The sequence below is a fragment of the Ornithorhynchus anatinus genome, chromosome 1, assembly GCF_004115215.2.
Source record: "Ornithorhynchus anatinus isolate Pmale09 chromosome 1, mOrnAna1.pri.v4, whole genome shotgun sequence".
NCBI classification, from domain to species: Eukaryota; Metazoa; Chordata; class Mammalia; order Monotremata; family Ornithorhynchidae; genus Ornithorhynchus; species Ornithorhynchus anatinus.
Genome location: NC_041728.1, coordinates 41,282,923 through 41,298,857, shown reverse-complemented (window position 1 = coordinate 41,298,857; position 15,935 = coordinate 41,282,923). Strand labels below are relative to the sequence as shown.

The window sequence follows — 15,935 nt, the reverse complement described above, 5'->3', positions numbered from 1 at the left end:
TGCAACCTAGCCTGCCCGCTTCATTCCTCTAATTGCTAACCTTCTCACTGTACCTCAATGTCGTCTATCTAGACATCCATCTCTCACCCACATCCTGCCTCTGGCCTGGAACACCTTCCCTCCCCATATCCTCCAGACGATTACTCTCCCCCCGTCAAAGCTTTACTGAAGGCACATCTCCTCCAAGAGACCTTCCCTGACTAAGCCCTCTTTTCCCCTTCTTCAACTCCCTTCTTTGTTGCCTTGACTTGCTCCCTTTATTCATCCCCCCTCCCAGGCTCATAGCACTTGTGTACATTGCTGTAATTTATTTATTTGCATTAATGTCTGTCTCCCCCTCTAGACTGTAAGCTCACTGTGGGCAGGGAATGTGTCTGTTTACTGTTACACTGTACTCTCCCAAGTGCTTACTACAGTGCTTTGCACACAGTAAGCGCTCAATAAATATGACTGGCTGACTGCACTTATCTACATATCCTTGTACCCTGTAGCTTCCCTCACCAGTAATTTATCTCTGACTTTCCCCCACAAGACTGTAAACTCCTTGAATGGAGGCACCGTGCCCGACTATCGCTACTGTACTCTCCCAAGTGCTTAGCACAGTGCTCTGCACCAAGCAGATGCTCGATGACTACCACTGACTGATCATTTGGTGGCCTGTGAGGGCTCAGGCAGGGAAAAGAACGACTGGAGGCACTGGGGAAGATGAGCCACTCAGCAATGGAGAGGAAGATTTATTGAGGTGTTTTACGGACACAGGATATCACAGACTCTGTGAACATCCCTGGGACCAGTAGCCGTCTTGGAGTGTCTTACAAAGTGCAGAGCTACTCTTCAAAGCAAGTGCATCTCTGAAGGGGGAGGGAAATGAAAAGAAATTCTCCTTTCTTCATGCTTTACCCCACCCCTTCCCCTGGGTTTCCCTCCAAATGCCAGGTCAAAAGCTCGATGGTCACAAGTGAGCTTATCTTGTCCCTGCTGCTGGCATCAAAGTGGTTGTGGCAGCTGCTGCAGCAGGAGCAGCAGCAGCAGGAAAGTGTGGTAAATGAAACACTGGAACATACTGAGTCCCCTCATATGACAAAGGACGCAAAGAGGGTGAGGCTCAGTTTGGCATCTAAAAATTTGAGGGAATTCCCTGGTGTCTCCTTCCAGGGCCCCAAATCCAGAGGAAGCAGGGAGGGGTGGATAGGTGTCTCCCGACTTCATGACAGCCTGATTAGAGGAACGCTCCCTGTCCAACTCTCCTCTCCTTCTGAGTTCTTATTCTAGCTGCCTTTTCTGACTGGGATGAGCGCATTACAAGCAGGAGTTTGGGGTTTCACAAACCAATGCTCGATTGCAAGGTGGCCGGCCCAGGGATAGGGCAGGGTTCTGGAGTGTTGCATCCCAGTATCATCTCCCTCTGGTTGCCTGAATGCTGGGGCTGCCACTGGAGAATCCATGGGTGCCGGGGACCGGAACCTGCTGAGACGGGATCTGGACCTGCTCGGGACTGCCATGCAAAGGGGCAAGGGAGATGCCCGCTGCTCAAAATGGAGCAGGGGACAGCCAGCTCAGCAGGACAATGATGCAGTTTCCCAGCCAAGACCCCTTGGCCTTCAGGAAGAGTTCATGCAGGTCAATCTGCCACAGACTCAGGGCCTCACTGAGGGAAATTTGGTTCCTTCTGAAGAATGAGCGGGTCTTGTTCTTCTTATGCCTGTGAAGAGACAGAGGGAGAAAGTCCTGCTTTAAGTGGTCTGGACCAGTGAAAGAGGGTAGCATCACAGCCTGCCATCCTGTCCTTGGATAGTTCCCTTCAACCATGACATCATTTTGCCAACCAATCAGCGTCCAAGAGATTCCCCAACCTTCTCAAGGGCCAACTTATCTGCTGGGTCACCTTGGGCAAGTCACAATTTCTCCGGATTTCTGTTCCCTCTTCTGCAAAGTGGGGATTCATTACCTGTTCTCCCTCGTACTTAGTCTGTGAGTCCCATGTGGGTCATGATTAGCTTGTATCCACCCCCTGCTTAGTACAGTGCTTGGCATATAGTAAGCGCTTAACAAATACTACAGTTACTATTCTTCTTTTCTGTGCTCACTTTGCGATGGTTTGCGATGGGCTGCTTGACTCTCTCTGGAGTGAAATGATCTGATATGATGAGGGGAACCTTCCTTTCACTCCAGTAATCATATGGGATCTGTTTTGTCTTTGCGTGGCCCGATGTTAAGGGTGGCAATGCCCATCGCCCTAAGCTGCACTGGCCGCGCTGCCAGGCAGAACCCAGGAGACCAGCCAAAGGCTCAGGGGACGAGGGGTGGGAGCTGCCCCCACGATCCAGGCAGGTGGTCGCTGCGGTGGTGGGATGGGGAAGAGAGGAGGCTTCAGGTCCTCCAAGGTTCTGGATAAAAGAGAGGGGTGTCTGCAGTGAGGGGGGAAGGGCAGAGGGCTTGGGCTCCCTCAGAAGCTAGGCAGGGATGAAGGAGGGAGAGGGGAGCCCTGGTTTACTCGGGTCTGGGGCAGGGGTTGGGGGGGTACTCACCAACTGGAGAGCTCGGGCTGCCACCCCCTCCCCCTCTCTCCTCAGAGATCGGAGCCCTGGTTCCAGTCCCCATTGACCCCACCCCACCAACCCCAAGCTTTCCGGTGTCAGTCTGACTTTCCCCAGGTGACTCCTTCCTCTCCCGCTCCCCAGCGCTCAGCCCCATGATGGCTGGGGACACCCGGACTTAGGGACACATGCTGGGACCTCAAGGGAAGGAGAGGGAAGAAAGGCGCTTGGGCCGGAATCAGCTGTGGTTGAGTGTTATCTCCATTCCACCTCTCCGTAGTGAGGTAGCAGGTGTGTTCCCCACAGCCTCGTCGTTAATGTTTCAAAAATGAATGGGATACAATTCCTCTTCTCCCAGGTCAGGTTAGGATGCTCTCTCCCTTCAGGCAGCTCTAAAATATAAGCATATAAGCAACGGCTCTTAACAGCTACAGGGTCCTTGATGGAATTCTGTTCTCTACTTTCATGGGGTCTTTCACAAGAGCCATATCCCTGTTTCTGACTTGGGGAGAAGGCAGAGGAAGAGGAAAAAGAAGAGGAAGAGGAGGAAAAGAAGGAGGAGAAGAAAAAAGAGGAGAATGAGGAAAAGGAGGAGGAGGAGAAAAAGGAAGAGAAGGAGGAGGAGGAGAAAAAGGAAGAGGAGGAGATATGTGGGATCTTAGCTAACAACCCACGTCCCTGTTTTTTAATTAGATCTAGTCCCCAAATGCAAGAACCAAGATTTCTCCAAGAGGCCTTCCCCAACTAAGTCCTTCCTTCCTCATCATCTAAGCACTTGGGTCTGTACCACTTATGTACTTTGATATTCATCCCTCCCCTAGCTCCATGGCATTTAGGTACATATCTGTCTACTATTTATTTTAATTTCTTATGCCTTCCCTAGTGTGTAAGCTTTTTTGAGCAGGGATCATCTATACCTTCTCTTTTGTAATGTACTTTCAATCAATCATTCAATGGTATTTATTGAGCTCTTACTGAGTACAGAGCACTGTACTAAACACTTGGGAGAGCACAAAGTAAGAGTAGGCAGACACTTTCCCTGCCCACAAAGAGCTTACAGTCTAGAGGGGAAGACAGGCATTAAAATAAATTACAAGTATGGACATCACTGGTGTGGGGTTAAGGGTGCTCAGTACCGTGTTCTGCTCATAGTAAGTACAAAATCAAAACCATTGATTGATTGATTAATTAAAGCAGTTGAGCAGTTAAGTGAGGACAGCACCTTGGCAGGCCAAGGCCCAACTGTCCACCTTTAGAATCCTGCTTTGATGATGATGGTGTTTTTTAAGCGCTTCCTATTTGTCAAGCACTGTTCTAAGCGCTGGGGTCATCATCATCGAATGCCTTTGAGTCATTTCCCATTCATAGTGACTTTATAGACTTTATGGACTGGGGTAGATACAAGTTAATCAGGTTGGACACAGTCCCTGTCCAACGTGAGGCTCACTGTCTTCATCCCCATTTTACAGATGAGGTAACTGAGGCCCAGAGAAGTGAAGTGACTTGCTCAAGGTCTTCCAGCAGACAAGTGGCAGAGCCAGAATTAGGATCCAGGTTTTTCTGACTCCTGAGCCCTGTGCTCCATCCACTAGGCCATGCTGTTTTACCCCTTCAGAGGAACTGAGGCAGGAGTGGAGCCAAGAGGGTCGGTGGAAGAACGGGTGCAAAGTTGAGAGGTCCCAGGGATTTGGATGAAAGGCCTTCCCCGAACCAGGGGGAAGTGTGAGGTCAGCCCAGAGACGGAGAAGAGAGGAAGGAAGCGGGGTCGGAGCTGGGGCCGGAGCTGGGGGGTGGCACAGCCCATGGACTCACGTGGCCAGGGCCCGGACACAGCAGCGAGACATGTTGAGGAAGGAGCTGGCACTAGCGCGGGTGTGCAGGGCCGTCTCGATTCCCCGGAGGAGGTCATTGGTCTTGAGGAGCAGCAGCATCTGGCGGGGCACGCTGTTGAGGAGCTGGCTGATTTGTGGGAGGTAGGCGGCCGCGTTGTTGCGGATCTCCACGTCCTGATTGGGGGAGAACAAGAGGGGAGTCAGAGGATCTGGGTTCTAGTTCCGGCTCTACCAGTGGCCTGCTGGTAAGTCACTTAACTTCTCTGTGACTCAGTTGTCCTGTTCTTCCTCCTACTTAGACTGTGAGCCCTGTGCAGGCCAGGGCCTGAGTCTAACCTAATTCACTTGTATCTACCCAGCACTTAGAACAGTGTCTGACATATAGTAAACAGTTAACAAATACTATTAAAAAAAAGAGTCAAGGACAAACATGCAAAACTCAGAAAAAAAAAGGAGTAGGGCACTGTGGCCAGAGGAGCATAGTTTCAGGCTCCTCATGGCTCAGAGTCCAATCACGGTGATCACTTCTCCAGCAGCCACAATGGCTTCCCAACCTTCCGTATTTTGTGAAGGCCACATGCTGCTGCACCTTCTGACCTTTCTGTCCCAGAATTTTTTGGGGTTTTTTGTTTGTTTTTTAAATGCTTTTTGTTAAGCACTTACTATTTACTATGCACTGTTCTAAGTGCTGGGGTAGATAAACGGTAATCAGATTGGACACTGCCTTTGTCCCACATGGGGCTCCCAGTGACACCCTCTCAACAAGTGACCTTGGGATCGCAAAAGGGCATCAGGAAGCCTGGTTTCCCCTTGAAGGCTTTGGGCTTGGAAACAACGAGCACAAACCCTGAAGGTGACGATTCTTTGAGATAAGCTGTCTGGTGGAAAGAGTATGAGCCACAGCACTTACGAACATATTTCCATATTCAATTTATTCCCCTACCTGTCTTTCTCTCACTGTCTGTCTCCCTTGCTAGTCTGTAAGTTTCTTGAGGGACGTGATTATGTCTACTTACTCTCTGCACAGGGTTAGGCGCTTAATATACATCATAGAAAGATAGATTGATTGTATTGTTCCTTCTATTCCAGATTTTTTTAATAGAGTATTTGTTAAGTGCTTACCATGCACCAGGCACCGTACTAAGCGCTGGGGTAGATACAAGCAAATCAGGCTGGAAACAGTCCATGACCCACATGAGGCTCACAATCTTAATCCTCATTTTATAGATGAGGTAACTGAGATAAAGGGCAGTGAAGTGACTTGCCCAAGGACACACAGCAGCACAGATGGCAGAAACAGGATTAGAACCCAAGTCCTTCTGACTCCCAGGCCCATGAACTATCCACTCGGCCACGCTCCTTCTGTGCTGATTCTTGCTCAGCAGCACTCACCACACTGGAAGGCTCAGATCAGCCAGCTGTAGACTCAACACCTTTTCTACAGGAAATGTATCAACTGAAAAGGGAAGTTGCAGACCCCAGAGCCCCTTGCCTCTCCCAGAGCCCCTTGCCTCTCCCTGGGCCCAAGGTTAGCCTAAAAAGCATGACTCTTGACCTTACTGATTCCCTGAAGAAAGACTCCCCCCCACACACACCCCTGACACATACACTCCTCTCTATAGCCCCCTGACCCTATCAGGAAGGCACTATCACTCTTTCTCCTCAGCTGGAGCATCTGTCAAGTGCAAACTGTGAGTCTAGCACTACACTAAGTACTGCGGTAGATACAAGCTAAACAGTGTGGACACAGTTTCACTCCCACAGAGGGGTCACAATCTTAATCCCCATTTCACAGATGAGGTAACTGAGGCACAGAGAAGTGAAGTGACTTACCCAAGGTCACACAGTCAACATGTGGCAGAGCCAGAATTAGAACCAGGTCCTTCTGACTCTCAGGTCTGCAGTTTATCCATGCGGGGGACACTTGCTCAAATTGGGAGCCAAGCTCTGGAACCCCATGCTTGAGAGCCAGGTCTTATGGGGAGCTTTCCTCCTCTCCTGATTTCTCAGCTTATGTGGTTGGGCTCTGACTCTTACTCCACCACTGCAAACAGGGTCCCCGATCTGCCCAACTACTGGGCCCATGATGACACCAACAGAGAACCACGGGTAGGGTCTCTCACTCATCTTCCTCCTTCCTCTATCGCCCATCCCTCCCTCCTCTGCAGTATCTGTACACTCCACCATCCTGGATAAAGCTAAAGGGGAGGAAGGAAGGGAGAGAGGAAGAAGGAGAGAAGCAACATTGGCCTAGTGGATAGAGCCTGGTCCTGGGAGTTTGAAGGACCTGAATCTTAATCCCAGCTCCTATATTTCTCTGCTGTATGACTCTGGAAGTGAAGTGAAGACTTAACTTCTCTGCCTCAGTTCCCTCAACTCTAAAATGGGGATTAAGACTGAGCCCCACATGGGACATGGGCTGTGTCCAGCCTGATTAGCTCGTATCTACCCCCAGTGCTTAGTACAGCATCTGGCACTTAGTAAGCATTAAACAAATACCATTAAAAGGGAGGATAAAAAGGGAGAAAGAGACTACATACCTGCAATTTATGTATTTATTTATATTTAATGGCTGTCTCTTTTTTTATATTGTAAGCTTGTTGTGGGCAGGGAATGTGTCCATTTGTTGTTATATTGTACTCTCCTAGGTGCTTTTAGTACAGTGCTTTGCACACAGTCAGAGCTCAATAAATACAATTGACTGTGTGTAAGAGAGAGAAAGAGGGCAAAAGAGCAGGAAGGAGCCCCTACCTCACTGGCCGTGACCGGTGATCGGCCAATGCCCTTGTTGACAGAGTTCCAGGAGCGTGCTGTGAGCACGCAGGCGAACAGCGGGTACAGATCCCCCGCCCCCAGCCTTCGGCTATATTTCTGGAGCCCCTTCATGTCTGCCTTGATCAGGGATTGCCAAAGGCGGCAGTAGTCCAGGCGAAACTCCTCCGACAAGACCTAGAGAAGAAACACAGGGCATGGAGAGCAAAGCCCACCTCCCCGACCCCAGCAGACAGGCCAAAGAGGCCAGGCAGAAAATCTCACCGGATCCCTGAGCCATGCCACCATAAGCAGTAAGTCAGAGGACATGGGCCTAATCCTGGCTCCGCCTCTTGTCCGCTGTGTGACCTTGGGCAAGTCACTTCACTTCCCTGGGCCTCAGTTACCTCATCCGTAAAAGGGGACTTAAGACTGTGAGCCCCAAGTGGGACAGGGACTATGTCCAACCTGATTACCTTGTATCTACCCCAGCACTTAGAACAGTGCTTGGAACATAGTATCTGCTTAACAAATAATATCATCATTATTATTATTATTATTAGCATTCAGCACTGCATTGGATACCTACTACACAGTCAGTCCTTGCCTGAACTTAGAGCTGCCAGGGAGCTAAACACTGACCCAGCTTCCCCGGAGAAAGCTGTCAGCTAGGAGCCTGGGGCCTTCAGGAGACACCACGGTGGAGTTTCTCTGGGGACAGAATTCTCACTTCTGAAATCCAGGCAGCCTCAGCAACAAAGACAGGTAAGGCCCGGGCCGGGCCGGAAAGCCCCCAGCTGGTCCTCCCGGGTCCATGCTGGTCCTAGCCCAGGTCCGGCTAGTCCTGGGCACCTTCCAAAGCTGGGCCAGCCAAACTTGGATGTGGGCAGGGAACGTGTCCGTTTATTGTTGTACTGTACTCTCTCAAGTGTTTAGTAAAGGGCTCTGCACACAGTAAGCACTCATAAATATGACTGACTGACTGAGTCATAGAGCACCTGGTGGGAACCAGAAGGAAACCAGAAGGAAACCCAACCTGGAGAGGGCCATCTCTAGACTATAAGCTTGTAGAGGGCAGGGAACATGTCTACCCACTCTGTTCTATTGAACTCTCCCAAGCACTTAGTACAGTGCTCTGCACCACAGTAAGCACTCAATAAATAATGTCAATTGCTCTCTCCCCTGGGACGCTGGGAGAGCTGGGAAGCGTTTCTCACATACCTGGTAGAGCCCGTGGTCCAGAAGGATGATCTCTGCTTTCCCAGAGCCCGGGTGCTTCCTCACTAGCACATTGCCAGGATGTGGGTCACAGTGCACAAAGCCATTGACAAAGATCATCTCACTGTACATCTTCCCCAGATTGCGAGAAACCTGAAAGGGAAGGGGAGGTCTGCATAGTAAGCTCATCCTCTAGACTGTATGCTCGCTGTGGGCAGGAAACATGTCCAGCAGTTCTGTTCTACTGTACTCTCCCACCCGCATGGTATAGTGATCTGCACACAGTAAGCACTCAAAAGATACCACTGATTGATGGATTGAGGGCACATTTGGGGTAACTGACTGGTGGAAGACAAGACCTCCGGGCCAGAGTTTTGAGTGAATGCCACAGGCCTCTGGGGTGAGGCCGGGGAATAAAGTTGGAGTTGACATGGGGGGAAAGCAAGGGACGTCTGGGTCAAGAAGGGGGAAGGAACGGGAAATACCCAAACACTTTCCTAGCCAGATCCACGAAGCAATCTCAGAGTCCAGTCCTGCAGCCAGGGTACGAGCGGGATGGACGGGAATGTGGGTGGTCGTACTGTTCAAAGAACAACCCATGGAATCAGAAATCACAGATCTGAGGAGATTGGCCCTTAAAGGCTCCAGCCTACCTCGGGCATTCTCCTCTGGGGCACCCGCTGGTGACACTCTCTCCCACAGTTCCTTTCTCCCCCATCTCTGTCCCTCTCTCAAGGCCCCTCCCTTCCCGCTCCCACACTAATTTGATTTATGATGTCTGTGCAGATGAAATGACACTGTAGAAGCCATTTAAATCATCCTGTCACTGCTGTTTCTCCTGGGCCACAACCGCGTCCTTATCTCGGCTCTGTTTTTATTAAAGCTAAATGCTTCTCTGGAGCAAGGCAACACTGCCCCTGAACAGAACCCCAATCCCTAGTGGGCGGGTAGTCTGCGGGTTGCAGAAATGGATGCTCCCCTTCTTTCCGAGCCTGCCAGGCTGCCGCCATTAAGATACACGGTGCCTTGGAAGCTGGGATCTTCTCCTCTGAAAAGCAGAAACTCGTCCCCAACCTTCCCCTCCTCCCTGTCCCCTCTGTCAGCTGGACATAATAGGTTTGCCGTATAAATAGTCTCTATGAACCACGGAACAGCAAGAGGCTCACTGAAGGAGAAGTGAGGACGCTGCTTAGGGGAAATGGGAGTCAGAAGGACCTAGGTTCTAATCCCAGATCTGTCTGCTGTTTGACCCTGGGCAAGCCACTTCACTTCTCTGGGCCCCAGTTCCCTCATCTGCAAAATGGAGATTAAGACTGTGAGCCGAGCCCCTTGTGGGACAGGGACTGTGTCCACTCTTATTAGCTTGTCTTTGCCTCGGTGCTTGGTACAATGCCTGCCACATAATAAGCGCTTAACAAATACCATTAAAAAAAATGGAGAATCTCCTTTAGAGTCCCCAATCCCCAAAGTACCTTGTTTTGTTGTTTTCTTTTATGGTGTTTGGGGGGTTTTTTTTGTTTTTTTCATGGTATTTGTTAAGTGCTTACTAAGTGCCAAGCACAGTTCTAAGCACTGAGGGAGATACAAGTTTATCAGGTTAGATCTTGTCCCTGTTCCACATGGGGCTCACAGACTAAGTAGGGAGGAGTAGGATTTAATCCCCATTTTACAGATGAGGAAAGTGAGGCACAGAAAGTTAAGTGACTTGCCCAAAGTCACATAGCAAGCAATTGACAGAGCTGGAATTAGGACCCAGGACCATGCTCTTTCCACTAGGCCACACTGCCCTTCCATGCAGCCTAAGGCCCTGAAGATTCAAGCAGTGCTTGAATCTGAGAGGTCTGTCCTAGGGTGAAAATAAGAGCCTGAGAATGATAATAATAGTTAATAATAATTGTGGTATTTGTTAAGTGCTTGCTATGTGTCCAGCACTGTTCTAAGCGCTGTGGTAGATACACAGTAATCAGGCCAGATATAGTCCCTGTTCCACATGAGGTTCACAGTCCAGGTAAAAGGGAGAACATGTATTGAATCTCCACTTTGTAAATGAGGAAACAGAGGCACAGAGAAGGGAAGTAACTTGCCCGAAGTCACACAACAGACAAGTGGCAGAACTGTGATTAGAACCCAAGTCTTCTGACTCCCATACCCGTGCTCCTTTCCCTAGGTCACGCTGCTTGTCTTGGTCTCTGGGACAAGACCAGGTGCAACGGCAGAACTGTGTGTTGTAGTGGGAGGAAAACGTGCAGCACTCCTGCCCCCGCCTGATGACTCCTAGAAGGCCCAGCCTGCTCCACCTCCCACAATACTGCAAACTCTAAAAAATGCAGACAATTAATCCTGCTAGTTGCAAAGGTCTGATTCCCCCAGCTGGGGAAAAGAGGCAGCCCTGGCCCGCTCAATCAATCACCAGCAGCTTTCTTCCCTTCAATCGTCCTAGGGAGCCCTCCAACGGCCCTGAAAGGCCGCCTGGATGAACTCCAAACCACCTTTCATTCAATTGTATTTATTGAGCGCTTGCCTGTGCAAAGCACTGTACTAAGTACTTAAGCACCTTTCTGGGCAAACCCCGAGATGCCTCTCGGTGACTGCCAACCAAGAGAAGTAGCGTGGCCTAGGTGACAGAGCAGGGGCCTAGAAGTCAGAAGGATCACGATTCTAATCCCAGCTCCACCACTTGTCTGCTATGTGACCTTGCGCAAGTCACTTCACTTCTCTGGGCCTTAGTTACCTAATTTGTACAGTGAGGATTAGGCCTGTAAACCCCATGTGAGGATAATTAGCTTGTATCTACCTCATGTTAAGTATAGGGCCTGGTATGTAGTAAATGCTTAACAAATACCACATACATAAAAAAAACCCCACCATGAAGCCAGAGGAACGGTGCTTCCTCCTTCTGACCTCTCACCTTGGCACCTCCTGGGGCCTGCAGGATGTCTGACAATATTGGGGGCAGGCCGCAGGGGCTCATGGACATTTAAATGGACCCACCGGCATTAATCTTTCAGCACCGATAATAAAACAGGTGGTATTTGTTCCCAACATCCCATGAAGAAGCCATTCATCATCCAGCATTGTCAAACTGCCCCCTCCTTTCCCAACATACAGCCTTCTTCAAGGTGAGCAGTCCTCAGCTTTCTGCTGTATGCAGGTCTAGGATTATATATGACTGGAAACCCAGGACACATGTATATGGATGCAAATGAACTGGCATGTGTGTGCATACATGTATGCAAGCAAGATGTGCTAGTCCATGGGTCAGGATGCACATGTCTCATGTATATGTGCATATGTGTGTGCGTGACTGAATGTAAAGTGTGTTAGTTCTTGGGCCAGAGTGTGTATGTCTTGCATGTGTGGGTGTGTGAGTGTGAATGCAAGGTGTGATCGGTCACGGGTCAGAATGCATATATCGTGTGTTTGTGGGTGTGTGTGTGTATCAGAGAGTGAGCAGAGGGAGAGGAGAGTACTGCCAGAGAGTTTAAGAAAGAGTGAGTTCTCCCATGCTGCTGTGAGGTGGTCTGTTTGCCTAAAGTGACAATGTCTGCAGGGTTTTGCAGGCGCGTGGCAGGGGAGGGAGCATCTACAAGGGCACATCTATGCAAGACTCCTTGTGCAGGGATCTGCGGCCCCAAGGCAGCCCGTACCTGTGCGCTGCTCAGCATGTGCAGAGCTCACCCCCTGGTGGTTGGTACTCTGACTTTGCATCTTACGGACTCAAATGCCAAGGGGTCATAGAAATCTTCTTTCCACCAAAAGGCCATTTGGAACTGGATTCAGACCCCATTAGCCTTGGCACAAAGAAAACTCATTGCCTAAGTCCAACTCCATCCTGTCCAGACCCTGGTAGAGGCCAGAGCCCCAGGCCCCCTCAGCATCCAGACAGCAGGGCCCGGCTGTGCAGAAGCAGAGATGGTGCTCTCGGGGATGGAGAGAGACCACAAGCAAGAACTGCCTTTGGCACGGGCTCCTAGACAGTCCCTCCCACCGGCCAGCACTCCAGTTTCTCCGGCTGGGAGTAAAATCCGACCGGTCTACGAAGCAAGAACCATTCTACACCTCCACATCCAGCAGCGTGGCCCAGTGGAAAGAGCAAGAGCCTGGGGGTCAGAGGACTGGGGTTCCTCTGTTGTGTGACCTTGGGCAAGTCACTTTGCTTCTCTGTGCCTCAGGGATCTCATCTGTAAAACTGGGAATTAAAGACTGTGCGTTCCATGTGGAACACAGACTGTGTCCAACCTGATCACTTTGTATCTACCCCAGTGCTTAGAACAGTGCCTGGCACATAGTAAGTGTTTAACAATTACCAAAACACAAATACTATAACTATTATCAATTACACATCTAGAGTTCACAGAATGTATCCAGTCTCCCCGGGTTCCTCAGGTCTCCGCTAAGAGGCTTGGGCACAAACAGGCCTTCTTCAGGACCCCACAGAGCAAATGAGCAGCTAAACAGTAATCATATGATGTTCCAGGCTCTCAGTTGGGAAAGAAGGCCTGAGAGTTAGGGGAACGTGAGGCAGGGAAAGGGTGGAGACGCAGGGTTCTCCAGAAGCAGTGGAGCCTAGTGGATAGAGCAGGGTCCTGGGAGTCAGAAGGTCATGGGTTCTAATCACAGCTCCACCACCTGCTGTGTGACCTTGGGCACTTTACTTCTCTGTGCCTCATTTACCTCATCTGTAAAATGGGGATTCAATACCTGTTCTCCCTTTCCCTTAGAACATGAACTCTATGTGGGGCAAGGACTATGATGGATCTGATTAACCTGAATCAACCCCAGCGCTTAGCCCAAAGTGCTGACCTAATGGCACTATTATTAATCCCATTTAGAAAGCTTCCCGTCGGCAGTTGCGTCTTGATGCCTGGGTCTGCACACACATGTGATGCAACCACTGCCAGCATGGGCCTAGGTGTATGAGAGGTCAAGGGGCTGGCGGTGTCTGTGTGAAGACGCTTGGAGCCGTTTCTGCCAGGGCCTCTGGCAGTCCGAGGAAAAGCTCGGCAGACCGAGGAGGCTTGCCCACCCGAGGACCCAGGCCATCTGCTCCTTCCAGTGTCGGTCCAGTGGCCCAGCCGGAGACCAGAATTCTTGCACGCTGTCCTCTTCGGCCTGGCAAAGACTCCAAGCCTCAAATACTCTGGCCCAAGGAATCTTAAACCGGCAGCGGGATGGAGGGCAATGGAAAAACTTCAAGAGGGTCTCAGAGTCTCAGAGTCCCCTGGACTGACTGGTGGCCCATCGTTGCTGGCAAGGAGACCTGTCCCTATTCGACTCGGTCGGGGCGGGGGGCGAGGGGGGGGGGGAAGCAAGCTGTTCCTGACCTTCCGAACCTCAGGAGGGGCCGGCGAGTCTGGAAGCTGGGAGGAGCCTGAGTACAATTCCCTGTCAGCAGGAGCCTCCTGCAACTACTGTTATTGCTGCATGGACCCCATTATTACTTGTCCCATGTGTCTGTTGCTAGGATGAAACAGGGAATAAAGAATTGAATATACAACTAGCATGCGTGCTCGTGCGTGTGCACACACACACACTCACACAGGCTAGGAATAAAATTCATTAGGCCTTAAGGATGGCTGATGGGTTGATCCCATTAGGTTGTTTTGATTTAATCAGGAAAGGTTTCCTGGAGGAGTCAGTCAGTTGTCTGTCAGTCAATCGTATTTATTGAGAACTTACTGTATGCAGAGCACTGTACTAAGCACTTGGAAGAGTGCATTATAACAGTATAACTAACACATTCCCTGCCCACTACGAGGTTAAAGTCTAGAGGTTGAGGTTACAATTTAGAGGTGAGATTTTGGGAGGACTTTGGAGACAGGGAAAGCAATGACTTGACAGACTTGGAGGCAACAGTGGAATTTCCGGCCAGGGAACAGTGTGAGCAAGGGGTCGGAGATGGGAGAGTTGAGAGCAGTTCCTGGTGGGTTTGTGGTGAAGAATGACAGGGATCCTCCATGGAGAATCTCCAGAGAGTTTTTTTTCTGAGTGAGAATCGACCCCACTGTCTTGAAAAACATTAATGCTGGCTCTCCTGTCTAATTCAAATTTAGGCCCTAGAATTTGCAAGATGGGCAGACTTCTAGACAAGAAGGGGGAAGGCACTTTGGACCAATCCTGATTAGTCTAATCCTGTCCTGTCTCCCCACTCTTAACTCTCGGACCACCAAGAGAACAGATATTTAGCACAAGTCATGGACTATTAGTTATCCCTAGCCTTTTCTATATATATATATATATATATATATATACTATATAACTATAGTATTTGTTGAACACTTCCTGCTTTACTAAGTGCTGGCAAAGATACAAGATGATCAGATTGGACACAGTCCTTGTCCCTCATTGGGTTCAGTCTTAATCCCCATTTTACAGATAAGGTAACTGAGGCACAGAGAAGTAAGGTAACTTGCCCAAGGTCACGCAGCAGACAAGTGGCAGAGTCATGATTAGAAGCCAGGTCCTTCTAACTCTCAGGCCTGTGCTCTGTCCACTAGGTCAAGCTACTCCTCCATTTACAACTTCCATCTGTCCTTCTGTCCCAGGCACAGGGCTATCATAACTTCATACTCAGATACCCACCGGTCCCTTCAAATCACAGCCATTTTCTTACAATAACACATGATGCTATTTATCAATCCATGGTATTTATTAAGCACCTTCTGAGTGTTCAGCAACAAACTAAGCACCATACTATGCTAAGCAGTTATCAAGACACTTGGAGGGGCTTCCAATCAGATGAGGGAAATGGCCAAAAACGAAGAGTGAAAGCAGGAGGGAGCAGAAGGATGCAACAGAAAGTCCTACGGGTGCTTCTAAGAAGATGATCTTTTTATGGTTAAGTGCAAGTCTTCCTGGGGGCAGAGGGGTCATCTGGGTGATAATAATAATTTTAAAAATGACAATACTTGCAGTATTTGCTAAGCACTTCCTATGTGTCAGGCACTGTACTAAGCACTGGGGTAAATAGGTTGGACACAGTTCCTGTCCCACATTGGGTTGACACTCTTAATCCCTAACTTTATTATTATTATCAAATGCCATCGAGTCGTTTCTGATTTATTGCAACTCTATGGATATGTTTACCCCAGGAAGTCCTATCTTCTGTCATAATCCGTAACCTTGATAATGGTTCTTCTGCTATCATTATCATTTCTATCCATCTTGTTGCTGATATACCTCTTCCATGTTATCCCTGGACTTTTCCTAGTATTAGTGTCTTCTCCAGAGAATTAGTCTTCCTGATGATGTGTCCAAAATGTGCTAATGTAAGTGGAGTCATTTGACTTTCCAAAGACCATACTGGCTTAATTTGCTACTGAGGCACAGAGAAGTAAAGTGATTTACCCAAGGTCACACAGAGCAGATACGTGGCAGAGCCAGGATTAGGACCTGGGTCATTCTGACTCCCAGGTGATCTCTCCAAGACTTTCCAAACCCCCGATTCCATGATTACATAAGGGAACTCCAGTGTGTGTGCTATACAGGGAGAAACAGTGATGTTGGGAAATCCATGAACGTTTAGCTAACTAAATGCAGCCATCCCCTAACTAGCACTCTGGTGCCCCTCTGAAAAATAAAAGTGTCAGATCTTATA

At 49.4% G+C, this 15,935-nt stretch overlaps 1 protein-coding gene across 4 annotated transcripts in view; it reads right to left on the bottom strand.

Annotated features, from left to right (window-relative positions):
• Positions 1–701: 701 nt before the first annotated feature.
• The window catches only part of ADCK1 (aarF domain containing kinase 1), a 133,927-nt gene continuing 118,693 nt past the window's right edge, over positions 702–15,935 (bottom strand). For all 4 annotated transcript variants that reach the window (XM_029075247.1, XM_029075269.1, XM_029075274.1 and 1 more), the window contains 4 exons: positions 8,342–8,491; positions 7,121–7,318; positions 4,350–4,543; positions 702–1,702 (listed from right to left, as the gene is read on the bottom strand). In XM_029075247.1, coding sequence (XP_028931080.1) covers positions 1,531–1,702; positions 4,350–4,543; positions 7,121–7,318; positions 8,342–8,491 — 714 coding nt within the window. In that variant the 3' untranslated portion in view covers positions 702–1,530. The remainder of the gene's footprint in view (positions 1,703–4,349; positions 4,544–7,120; positions 7,319–8,341; positions 8,492–15,935) is intronic.